The sequence below is a fragment of the Littorina saxatilis genome, linkage group LG13, assembly GCF_037325665.1.
Source record: "Littorina saxatilis isolate snail1 linkage group LG13, US_GU_Lsax_2.0, whole genome shotgun sequence".
Lineage (NCBI taxonomy): Eukaryota > Metazoa > Mollusca > Gastropoda > Littorinimorpha > Littorinidae > Littorina > Littorina saxatilis.
Window position 1 is genome coordinate 9,265,059 of NC_090257.1, and position 13,388 is coordinate 9,278,446.

At 41.8% G+C, this 13,388-nt stretch overlaps 1 protein-coding gene across 2 annotated transcripts in view; it reads left to right on the forward strand.

The window, feature by feature from the left end:
- The first annotated feature begins 532 nt into the window (after positions 1-532).
- The window catches only part of LOC138983556 (E3 ubiquitin-protein ligase TRIM33-like), a 17,654-nt gene continuing 4,798 nt past the window's right edge, over positions 533-13,388 (forward strand). For both annotated transcript variants that reach the window (XM_070356827.1, XM_070356828.1), the window contains exons 1-3: positions 533-684; positions 2,736-3,853; positions 4,927-5,070. In XM_070356827.1, the coding sequence (XP_070212928.1) occupies positions 2,747-3,853; positions 4,927-5,070 (1,251 nt within the window). In that variant the 5' untranslated portion in view covers positions 533-684; positions 2,736-2,746. The remainder of the gene's footprint in view (positions 685-2,735; positions 3,854-4,926; positions 5,071-13,388) is intronic.

The window sequence follows — 13,388 nt, forward strand, 5'->3', positions numbered from 1 at the left end:
CACGCATACACATACACATACATGCGCCTCCACCCTCGTCACGATTCCCAGTCGATCAGAAAACATGTTGTCAACATTTGATTACATGTACCTGAAACTGAAATTGAACTTTATTACAAAAGGATAGAGGGTTTAGGCAAAGCCTAATCTTACTACCTGTGTCCCCTATACAAACATTTAATACAGACGCACATTACTGATCAATAAGAAGAAACACACTCGACGAGGGGTGAATTGGAGCACACACCGGCATACATGTGTGTGTGTCAGTGTCACTGTGTGTGTGTGTGTGTGTGTGTGTGTGTGTGTGTCAGTAGGCCTATGTGCGTGCCGCGTGCGTGCGTGCGTGCGAGAAAAACACTACAAACGATTGCTTGTCACGTACGTGTTTATATCATTTTGAATGTGTCGCACGGTTATTACGTAAAGATCATATAATGTCATTAATCTGACATGTTCGGCTTTGCAATGAAGCAAGTTACTATTTCTGACAAAACACACACACCACAACTTCCCTCAAAACCGAAAGTAGACCACGTGACTATGACGTCACGCTAACTAGCGAGGTGTGTGCAGAGTGAAGTGTGTTCCCGGTATCAGTCACAGAGCTGTGCTCCATTCGCCGTTATTCCTTTCACGACGCGTTTCACGGTCTACTGCTGGCTTCCCCCTTCATAAACTCAGGTAAGGTCGACAGTTTGTATGATCATGAAGAGTAGATGTAGGCTTGTTTGACTTGTACCCTACTTTCGGTTCCCCGGAAAATCCCAGCCATTTTCTGTTCTTTATGATGTGGTGTATGCCTTCGATTTCTGTGATCTACTGTGGGTGCTGTCTTTTGCCATAGAACGCATGAAATAAATGTTTTGAAGACTGAATCCTTTGCATTGTGAAGTATTTCAAGCTGTAAATGGAGCAGCAAGTATTAAATGTTCGTCGTGTCAATAATGGTTTCGACTTCCGCATTGGCTTGACTGGTCTATGGGAAAGAACTCTGTCAATCTCTTTAGGAAATGTGCACATGATTATCTCCCATGAACTGCGCAGGGTTAACTTTTTTCTTTTGAAACGAACACAATATCGGTTTTGAACAATGCCTCAAAGTGTATGAAGCAGAACAAGACAGATAGTATATTGGCAAAAATTCGCTTTATTTTTTGGCTCACGTAAGTGTAGCCTATGCGATGATAAACTTTGTCTGTCTGTGCGTGCGTGCGTGCGTGCGTGCGTGTGTGTGTGTGTGTGTGATAGAAACTTTAACATTTCCGAGTCTATGGATTACGTCAGTCTCGGTCAAAAGTGTTTGACGTGTGTGATAGAAACAATTTGAAGACGTCACATTATGACGTAAGAGGGTTAGACGTCACGCAAAGGAATTACTGAACGTCTCGGTCATTGTTATTGTGAGCGGGCCGAGACTACTTGGCAGATCCAGGGTCTCGCTTTCTTGCACAGTTTCACCTATGCTTACCGTGTGTGTGTGTGTGTGTGTGTGTGTGTGTGTGTGTGTGTGTGTGTGTGTGTGTGTGTGTGTGTGTGTGTGTGTGTGTGTGTATGTGTGACGGAGTGATTGAGTTTGTGTTACTGTTTGTCGATTTCTTACGTGAGCCTTGAAGGCTTCGCCTCTTGTTTATATATTTAATGGAATATGGGCATTTCTTTGCACGAGTTCTGCTTATGCAATGAAATCGTGTTGATTATCGACCAATAAATATAAAGATAGCTGTTTGTCGTCGAAGCGCGAAGTATGAGAGTTACGCTTCGTGCGGGGATATTTATTTTAGTTTGAAGAAGTGCTTTAACAGCATGCATTTTGAGGGTTTCCCAGAAACTGGGGGGGGGGGGGGAGTGGGAGGGGGGATATATAACGTGAATATAAAGGAGATTCCGTCTTTTTTGCCGGAAATCAGGGGTTACATTAGCTACGACGCCGCCTCCACTTGTAAAGTGACTGTTTGCAGTTGACAGATCATCTGCTTTGGTTTTATATTTAGTCAAGTCAGTTTAGACTAAATGTTTTAACAAAATTACTGCAAGGAATCGAGACGAGGTTGGTGGTGATGGTGGTATACGTGTGTGTGTGTGTGTGTGTGTGTGTGTGTGTGTGTGTGTGTGTGTGTGTGTGTGTGTGTGTGTGTGTGTGTGTGTGTGTGTGTGTGTGTGTGTGTGTGTGTAGAGCGATTCAGAGAACACAACTTGATCGATCTTCATGAAACTATAAGTGACAGTTCCTGCAAATAATATCCCCGGATGTTTTTTTTGTTTTTTACATTTGTTTGAATAAATTTCTTTGATGACGTTATGCCCGGCTTCGACGAAGCCCAGACTATGGGGTTGCGATTCAGCCTGAAAGCTTAAACAATTAATCAATCTGAAAATTTGAATTACAATTTAAATGATAATAGTCGATCCTTTAATTATGTTCATATTATGCTTAATCATTTCCTTGTTTCCAAAAACATATAGATATGCTATGTTTGGATTAAAAACAGTTCAGAAAGTGAAAAAGAAAAGAGAAAAGCGCCCTTTGCAGTGAATTAGCGCTATACGCTACGTCACTATATCGGGCTTGTCACTACAAGCAATCAACGCACCGGCTTCAAGCTATTGTCGCCAAATGCTGCAGTGCTTTCAGTGTCATTCTGTAAGTTCGACAGATTTACTAAATGTAATTATTTCGCTTCACGCGACATTGTTTATTGTTTGTCACAACATGACAATACCATATTTTCCAGTACAATCCACAATGGCCACCGCATCCCAGCCAGTGGAGCCCAACGAGAAAGAGTGCAGCGTGTGCCACGAGGACTTCACTGACCCCAAGGTACTGCCCTGTGGTCACTTGCTGTGTCGCCACTGTCTCCTCTCCTGGCTCAATACGCAGACCGACGCTCACTGCCCACTGTGCCGCTGCGCCATCTTGGAACCCACATCTGACACTGTAAGCTTCGAGGATGTGGCTGACAGCTTTCCCACGGATCTGGCGATGAAAGCTGTGGTGGATGCCGACAGGATCCTGAACAAAGACCACAGCTGCTGCGTGTGTGAAGATGTTGCTGCCACCTCCATGTGCCTGGACTGTGGCGACATGCTGTGTACAGCCTGCACAAAAGTCCACGGAAAGTTATCTATGACTAAGCATCACACCGTTGAAGACCTGTCATTTCTGACGGCAGAAAAACTGGCCGAGAAGCAGCAAGAAACCTGCCACGTCCATGCTCAGAAGCCGTCTGAAGTTTACTGTCCGACCCACGGGACCTCCATCTGCCTTCTCTGCGCCACCACCGACCATCGCCAGTGCCCGGATGTGACCAAACTAGAAACCAAAGCGGAAGAGGCGCGCGCAACGCTGCGAGAACTGGCGGCCATCTTGAGTGCCGGCGAAACAACGCTGGACAGGGCTATTGCACAGCTGGACGACCATCTTCAGGAAACGGAGAAACGCACCAAAGCCGCCATTGCAGAGATACAAGAGATGTGTGATCGTCTAGAAGCCGCTGTCAAGGCGTGTCGTCATCGCCTGACTAATCTGGCTGAGAGCGCGTGCGATGACGTCAAAGAAGCGGTGCAGGACGGGAAAACTCGTCTGTTGAGTCGACGAGGAAAGTTGACAGCACACAAGCGGGTGGTGGATAGATCGCAAGGAAAGACAGCTCGAGCGTCACTGACCACGATGGCCGTAACTATGAAGACTCGAGTGGTTACGCTGGACTGCAGCGCCACCTTGCCTCCTGACGCCAAGACTATCAACTCGGTGACTCTGACCATCGACACCAAAGTCGTGTCTTCTCTGGAGCAAGGATTGTCACAGCTCGGTGAAATACACGTCGTCTCTGCAGGAGTCCTGGGTCAGGTCAGTGTCAACAGCTAGCTGGGAGTAATCTCCGCGTACTGATCGTAGTTCCTGTATCTCTCTTGGTTACCACCAATAGAAGGGGAATATGACATTTATTTAGTGAGGAATTCTTTCTTTCTTTATTTGGTGTTTAACGTCGTTTTCAACCACGAAGGTTATATCGCGACGGGGAAAGGGGGGGAGATGGGATAGAGCCACTTGTTAATTGTTTCTTGTTCACAAAAGCACTAATCAAAAAATTTGCTCCAGGGGCTTGCAACGTAGTACAATGTATTACCTTAATGGGAGAATGCAAGTTTCCAGTACAAAGGACTTAACATTTCTTACATACTGCTTGACTAGAATCTTTACAAACATTGACTATATTCCATACAAGAAACACTTAGTGAGGAATCAGCCACTGAAAAAAAGACGTCGCGATATAACCTTGAATGGTTGAAAACGACGTTAAACACCAAATAAAGAAAGAAACTGAAAAAAAGCAGACAATAAGTCAAAAATGTACCACATGCCCAGACCGCTAATTGGTTGCTCGTGTTAATTACACCCCCCGCGGGTTAGGGGGAGTCCCATATTGGTTGGGACGAGAAAGAATTTACCCGATGCTACCCAGCATGTCGTAAGAGGCGACTAACGGTTCTGTGTTTCTTGTATAGAATATGGTCAGTGTTTGTGGGGATTTTGGTCAGGCAGTATGTAAGAAATGTGGAGTCCTTTGTACTGGAAACTTGCATTCTCCCAGTAAGGTCATATATTGTACTACGTTGCAAGCCCCTGGAGCAATTTTTTGATTGGTGCTTTTGTGAACAAGAAACAACTAAACAACTATCCCATCTCCCCCCTTTCCCCTATCCCATCTCCCCCCTTCCCCCTATCCCATCTCCCCCCTTTCCACGTCGCGATATAACCTTGAATGGTTGAAAACGACGTTAAGCACCAAATAAAGAAAGAAAGAAAGTGTTAATTACATTTTGAAGGAAGGCCCCAGAGTGTGCACCACTCACAACAAAAACAACAACAACAACAACAACATGGTCGGAAGATTAATACCTTATCTCTTTGTGTTTCAGTACGAAGAGTTTGTTTTCCACGAAAAACATGGTGCTGATGTCGTGCTGAGTAGCAATCGGAAAGAGGCGCAGAAAAAAGGGACACAGCATTTTCATGGAATTGTGTTTTCCTCCCAACCGATGAAAGTGAATAGACTTTACGAAGTAAGTCATTTTTTATTTTATTTTATTTTTTTTACTTTTGGGAAGACGCTTAAGCGTGCCCTTTTAATCGATAAACAATAACATTATATGACACACTTGGTATCTGTATGTTTAACTGTACATTAATCTGTGGCACAGTACATTTAACATTTACTTTTGGCGCGAATTCTTACAATACATAAATGGACAGGAATGTATTAATCAATGCTGTTGTGTCTGCGGTGTCAAAATTTGCGACATCAACATAATCATGAATCCACACACACACATACATATGCATATGCACATAAACTTAAACATTTTCATTTACAAAATACTCAAACGTCTCAACCCTAATTCGCAATTAAACATTGCATTTAAATCAATAGGCTTACCATATCTAAACTTGCTGATACACATTTTTGCTTTCAACAAAATATGATTTATAATTTTGTTTGTTGGGGTATGCATTCCTGGTAAATAACCAACAATACATCATGTTCTGTTAATATGATATTTTCTTTCGTATTAACAAAAATACATCTAATAACATGTTCCCAAAATAACTTCATTTTTCTACATTTCCCAAAAAAGTGCTCAATATAATCTATTTCGTTTCAAAGACTACACAAATTATTTTCTTTCAACTTCATCTTGTGGAGTAAAATGTTTGTGGGGTAAATATTATGTAATATTTTCCATTGAAGTAACTTTAATCTTTCCTCGCTTGTACATTTAATTGCCAAGAGCCAATATTTCTCGTCAATGGAAATATTATATTTATGTAACCAGAATTTTACAGAGCATGGTGCGCTTGCTTTTGCATTTGTTAAAATAGCGCGGAACTGTTTGGGGGAAGGTTTTTTTAACAGGTCTTGTAGACAGGGCCCAGATTCGTCGCTCGCGTTTCCGTTGGCTGTGTCGTCTCGCAGCGCACGCGCGCGTAGGGCCGTGTGCAAAGCATTATACCGTAAAGTACCTTGTAAGCGCCCAGTATCGAGTAAGCGCCCACCCCCCACTTTTAGTCCAAAACCGTGCATAGGGTATAGTACCTTGTAAGCGCCCACCCCCCACTTTACACCATTGAAATCAGGGGAAATAAAAATTCCGCACTTAATCTGCTAGTTTTGTGAATGATTTCCCTTTCTTGCAAACCCCTATCACGTGTGTCTGCAAGCCTTGGATCTAAACGCCTGCAAGTCAATGATTACAAGATGCCGCGGATCAAATCGTACACCGTTGCATTTAAGCTGTCAGCTCTTGACTATTTGGATAATAATGCAAATGGAAACACACACACACACACACACACACACACACACACACACACAATACTCCCCCTCCTCTCGCTCTCTCTCTCTGTCACTCTCTCTCTCTCTCTCTCTCTCTCTCTCTCTCTCTCTCTCTCTCTCTCTCTCTCTCTCTCTCTCTCTCTCTCTCTGTGCCGAAAACAGTCTTTGGCCAAGTAAAATAGACTGCTGCCCATATCCAGAAGACGTACCCCTTGTTCAATGGAAACAGAGACACAGTGCGGCCGACATGACAGCGGCACCTCTGCAGACAAGAACAGGATGCGACGACATTTGTCTCCCCAAGCTCTTCTAATGACAATACGAACAAGAAAAACAATGAAAGATGAAAAAAGAAAGAAGATATGATTACAAAGTGATCAAAGATCACATTTCTTACTGAAAACTGCTCGTGCATAGGGTGTAGTACCTAGTAAGCGCCCACCCCCTACTTTGGGTCGGAATTGGTGCACAGGGGGGGTGGGCGCTTACAAGGTACTTTACGGTACTCAAAAAGCCGTGTGGCGCTATAACCAACAGTGGTACAAATCTGTTCATACGGGACAATATTACCGTCTGTCCATATATCACGTACTACATTCACATCAGCTTTAATCCAATTTTCAAAACACAAAACATTCTTTTTAAAAACAATACCTGCATTATTCCACAAACATTGATCGATAAATCGTTCCTTTTCTACAAAAAACAAATGTCTATTCTCAATCCATTTTTTTTTAATACATGTTGCCAAAATTTCGATTTTATTCTCATCAGGCCTACAAACTGTCTCGGGGTGGCAGTTGATTGAAAACAACACAGACGACTTCCAAGAGCATCATAATAATGTCTTGGAACTAATTTCCAATTTTGAAAATCTGTTTGCTGTAGCCTAGCTGCCCAGCATAACAAAAAGGATGTCTGCATATCATGCATATTTATCATGTTAATACCGCCCATTTCTAATTTGTCACACAAAACTGTTCGTTTAACCTTCTCAAATGCTTTAGTGTTTGAATACTTACATTTCCACAGAAATTTAAAGAGGATAGTGTTCAGTCTGTCAAGCACTTTTGTCGGAGCAGAGAGTGCCTGAAAAACGTATACAAACTGGGATATCAAAAATGTTTTAATTATGCACAATTTACCGCTTATACTTAAATTTCTTCTTGACCACATTCCAACAATTCTTTCAATTCTATCAAAACGTTCTGACCAGTTTTCTTCAATGTCAGAAGCAACAATATCATTCCTAAATATAGTACCAAAAATCTTTAACTGTTTTGTCCATTTTATATTACAACATTGTTCTGGGTTGTTCTTCATGGATCCCAACCACATTGCTTCGGTTTTATTTTGATTCATATTTAAATTTGAAATATACGAGAACTGTTTTACTATCAATAATACCTGTTGCAGGTCGTGTTTGTCTTTGAGAAACAGTGTTACGTCGACACGCGTCGTCTGCATACATTGCCAGTTTTAACACATATTCCATGTTTCTCTCTCGATCAAATCAAAAAGACCTTGGCACATAGTAATAATTCTCTTCTTGGAACCTTCTTTGATATTAAATCTGCGTACGACAGCGTCTGGCATGCTCGTCTACTCCTAAAACTCGGCAGAATCGGTGTCTCTGGCCACATGTACCAATTCATCAAAAACTTCATCAGCAATCGCAAGATGTCTGTCCGAGTGGGCTCTTCGGTGTCCGAAACCCATGCGCTGGACATGGGGGTTCCCCAGGGCAGTATCATCGCGCCAAACTTATTCAACATCATGCTCTATGACATTACTTCTGTTAAGGTTGACGGTGCCAGTGTATTTCTGTATGCGGACGACCTCGCCTTAATAGACACTAATAGACCACGCCATAACAGAGTTACCAACACTGTTGACTTATCTTCTTACCAAACTAAAATCGACAACCTCTGTCAATATATGTACACCAACGGCTTCCAACTAGCCTCAAATAAAACAGTCTTTCTTGTTGTCTCCCGTAGACAACTGTACAGGAACTGCAGTATAAAGATAGGTTGTGATATTATCAAACCGAGCTCAGAAGTTAAGTTCCTCGGCGTTATCATCGATACCCGACTTAACTGGACCAGTCATATCGAACATCTGATCAATAAGGCCAACAAGGATCTTTATATCATACGCTACCTGGCGTCCCAATCCTGGGCCAGAGGACGTAAGTGTGTCACAGAGGTAGTGCGGGCATTAATTCGCTCCCGCCTCCTTTACGGGTGCGAAGCTTATTTCGCGACGCGCCCGGCGCTCATGAAAAAACTGGCTATTATAGAGTGCAGGGCGCTCAAAATAGCTCTGGGACTCTCCCAACAAGCGAGTAAGAGTCGAGTCTACAGCGAGTGTGGGTGGCTGCCCCTTGTGGATGAGATAAAACTCCGTTCAGCTCAGTATGCTGTCAGAGCCCACGCGGTAGAGAACTCTGCCTGCGAGGTCCTGACTGACTTTTTTCCTCAGCACCAAAATTATGAGGCCAACACCAAACATAGCACTCAACTCTTGGCCAAAACGCTACCCTTATCCGACACAGTAAACCGCATTCTAGCCGATAGCGGGATGAAGGTCAGTGAGCTGGCCAGGGTCCCCCCGCCCTCCTACCCGCCTTGGCTTGAGGAAACCCCTACTATCATATACGACAGTGAAGATAATACTACCAAAAAAGATAACCCCGTCTACCTAGCTACTGTTACAAAAGAAACCCTAAACTACAAATTCTCGGAGCATTTAAAAGTCTTTACTGACGGATCCAAATTTGCAGACGGCAGCGTTGGCTGCGCCTTTGTGATCCCAGATCTCAAAATCTCAAGGAAATATACTCTTAATAAAGACATCTCCATATTCTCAGCCGAGCTATTTGCCTTGCTCATGGCATGCACTTTTATAAATGACCTCCCAGTCACACCGCGTGCGGTAGTTTTCTGCTCTGACTCGCGCTCTTCATTACAAGCTCTGCATCGAAACACATCAAATCGGGCAGAGCTACAAAGAGAAATCCTCTTTATATGTCACCAGTTAATCTCATCCGGCACATCCGTATCATTTCTCTGGGTCCCCTCTCACGTAGGGGTCCGGGGAAATGAACTGGCGGATGTCGCTGCCAAAGAAGCGGCAGAATCTAGCCCAGCTAACACTAACATCGGCTACTCAGTAACCGAGTTCTACAGTAAAATCCGTAAACTCATTCGAAGTCAGTACGTAACATCTCTGTCCTATCAACCCATTGATATGAACGATCTACACCCCGATCTCCCAACAAACCTCCTCACTATCTTCAGACGCCTCCGTGCCGGCGGCTGCCGCTTCCATATCTTTAACAAGTCCTGCCATTGTGGAGAACCCTATTCATTTCAACACATTTTCGCTCCATGCGCTACAAATAGAATTACCTTTAAAACCTTATATGACCATATGCAGCTCCATGGTCTGAGTCCCCAGGATTATCTGCGCAGTAGCAGTTCTCTAGGCTGGTCACACAGCTTGCTGCTGTGCCGACTGGTCAGGGACTCGGACATGGGGCTGTGGGTATAACTAAGCCCAGATATCACATCAGCGTGTTTCAGTTTGAGGTCGAGTGGCTCCCGCCATCCCTCCTGATTCTAGCGACTACCCTCTAGACAACATATCCTCACCCAAGGCCCACTAGTCGCCAAACTGTACATATTGTTTTTATTACCACGGCCTTCGTGGCTTACATCTTAATCCTTTTATTTGTAAAAAGTTTTGAGATTTATTGTTCGTGTTCCTCTTACTTGCTCATCTATTTGGTTTTATTGGTGATCCTGAAAGGTTCCACTTTTTAACTAAAAAAAAAAATCATTTTACAAACCCGTTATTCAAGATATAGAATACAGACTTATAATTCTTACCAAGAAACATCTTAACTACTTTTCATTTTAACAAATTCCACAGAGCATTATCAACTCAACCCCACCCCCTGCCCTCCTCTCCTTATTTTTTGTTTCTTATTTGTAAAAAGTTTTGAGATTTATTGTTCGTGTTCCTCTTACTTGCTCATCTATTTGGTTTTATTGGTGATCCTGAAAGGTTCCACTTTTTAACTCGATTTGAATTAAAAAAAAAATCATTTTACAAACCCGTTATTCAAGATATAGAATACAGACTTATAATTCTTACCAAGAAACATCTTAACTACTTTTCATTTTAACAAATTCCACAGAGCATTATCAACTCAACCCCACCCCCTGCCCTCCTCTCCTTATTTTTTTGTTTCTTTCTTTCCTCTTTTTGAAAGCGGACAAACACTCAAGTCCTTAATGGCTCAAAACCGTAGGACTTTTAATATTAATTTTAACGTATTTGTATGTACTGGCCTTCCTTTGAAAAGCCATAACAGTTCAAAAGGGCTTACAGATAAGCTATAAATTGCTCAATCCTGTTTGAGTGGAGTTCGCCTCCAAAGGTGATTAACACGGTTACATTCGTCGACAAGGATGGGACTCGATATGGTCAGGAATGGCATTATGGCCACTGAGTCATTTTCGTGCTGTTCCCATTCCACGAATCTGGGAGGGACCTAAGCTTGGCGGGTCCATTGTTCGGACCCGGCGAAGCCGGCGTACGGCTCTAAGTACTTCTTCCCGGCGAAGCCGGCTACCCGGCGAAGCCGGCTACCCGGCGAAGCGGGTATTCATTCTAGTTGTGATATCTTTTTCCAACTCATTCGTCTGGTCCTCTTTTAATTGTGGAATATTTGATTGGGATAACTCGTGTTCCGCCTTCGAAAAAAATTGGTTTGCGCTTGTATTATTTCTTGTTGTGATGTAAAGATGTTTCCATTATCGTCACACAATCTGTCCATTACTTTAACATTTGCCCTTGTTTTTTTCCAAATTCAAAAAGTATCGGGTATTTTGTTCCCCTTCTGCAATAAATGTTTCACGAGATCTCACCTGTGCGCTTTTTGCCTCGTGAATATTATAAATTTCTAATTTGTGCTTAACATTTTCTCTCTGTGTCAACAAACGTTGGTTTTCTACATCAATGGACAACTTTTTATCGATTTCATTTAATTCGTTATGCAACTTCTGTTTCTGATCAATCATTTGCATTTTCTTCCTTTTACTAAAACTAATACAAAATTCCCTTATTTTAACTTTACAAATCTCCCAGTGCATCTGAGGTTCAATATGTACATTTTCAATCATATGTTGTTCTTACAACTCATTCATTCTTTCAACAAATTCACAATCATTCAGTAAAGTATCATTAAACTTCCAATACGACGGGCCTCTATCAAAATGTGTTAAATTAAATGCATGATAGCCATCCCGTGATCGGTCTGTGCTACTGACTGTATCTTACAATCACGTGTCCGATTCAATACATCATCGCAGGCTAATATAAAATCAAGTCTCCTGGCAATTAAGGGTGTTTTTCGTGACCATGTGAACTCTTTATCATCAACATGAAAAAGACGCCACAGATCGTTCAGGCCGTTGTCATCAGCCAGCAAGTTATTAAATATGTTCACATCAAAAGAGTTATGTTTTCCCCCACTTATGATATCTAAATCATTATCCAAAACACAATTAAAATCACCACAAACTATTTTCTGATAATCTGCTTTTTCCCTTAAACATTTTTCAAGAAGTGCAAAACAATTTCTTCTTTCAGTTGTATTGTTTGAACCGCAAACGTTAAAATCATACAACTTTTCTTCGTTTACCACGACTTCAAGCTCAAGTATTCTTCTCGACTTCACAACACATTGCATTTCAAATGGGACATTCTTTTGAACAAGTATTATTTGGCCAAGGCTATGATTCGTTGCCGTTGAATAAAAAATCTTCCCTCCCCATTCTCTTTCCCAACGTCATTTTCTGAAACGTATGTTTCTTGAACACAAACGATATCAATTTGTTGTTTTCTTAAATTATAAACAAGTCGCGTAAGGCGAAATTACTACATTTAGTCAAGCTGTTGAACTCACAGAATGAAACTGAACGTAGTCCATCCGCCGCTAGTGCAAAAGGCAGTGAAAGTGACGAGCCTGTTTGGCGCGGTAGCGATTCCGCTGTGCTTCATATCACGCTTTACTTTACCTCTCTTCGTTGTAACTTTCTGAGCGTGTTTTTAATCCAAACATATCATATCTATATGTTTTTGGAATCAGGAACCGACAAGGAATAAGATGAAATAGTTTTTAAAACGATTTCGGAAATTTAATTTTGATCATAATTTTTATATTGTTAATTTTCAGAGCTTGTTTTTAATCCAAATATAACATATTTATATGTTTTTGGAATAAAAAAAATGATGAAGAATAAGATGAACGTAAATTTGGATCGTTTTATAAAAACAATTTTTTTTTACAATTTTCAGATTTTTAATAAGTCATCAATACATTTTTAAGCCACCAAGATGAAATGCAATACCAAAGTCCGGCCTTTGTCGAAGATTGCTTGGCCAACATTTCAATCAATTTGATTGAAAAATGAAGGTGTGACAGTGCCGCCTCAACTTTTACAAAAAGCCGGATATGACGTCATCAAAGACATTTATCGAAAAAAAGAAAAAAACGTCCGGGGATATCATACCCAGGAACTCTCATGTCAAATTTCATAAAGATCGGTCCAGTAGTTTAGTCTGAATCGCTCTACACACACACACACACACACATATACACACACACACAGACAGACACACACACACACACACACACACACACACACACACACACACACACACACACACACACACACACACACACACACACACACACACACACACACATACACCACGACCCTCGTCTCGATTCCCCCCTCTACGTTAAAACATCTAGTCAAAACTTGACTAAATGTAAAAATGATAAAAAGTCAGTTTTGTTGTTGTTGTTGTTGTTGTTGTTGTTTCCGGTGTTGTTGTTGTTTCCGGTGTTGTTGTTGTTGTTGTTTCCGGTGTTGGGGTTGTCATTTTCCAAATTTAGGTTTTGTTATTCTGTTGATCAGCAGTGTGTTGTTGTGCATAACGTCACGCTTATAAGATAATTGCCTATGTCAT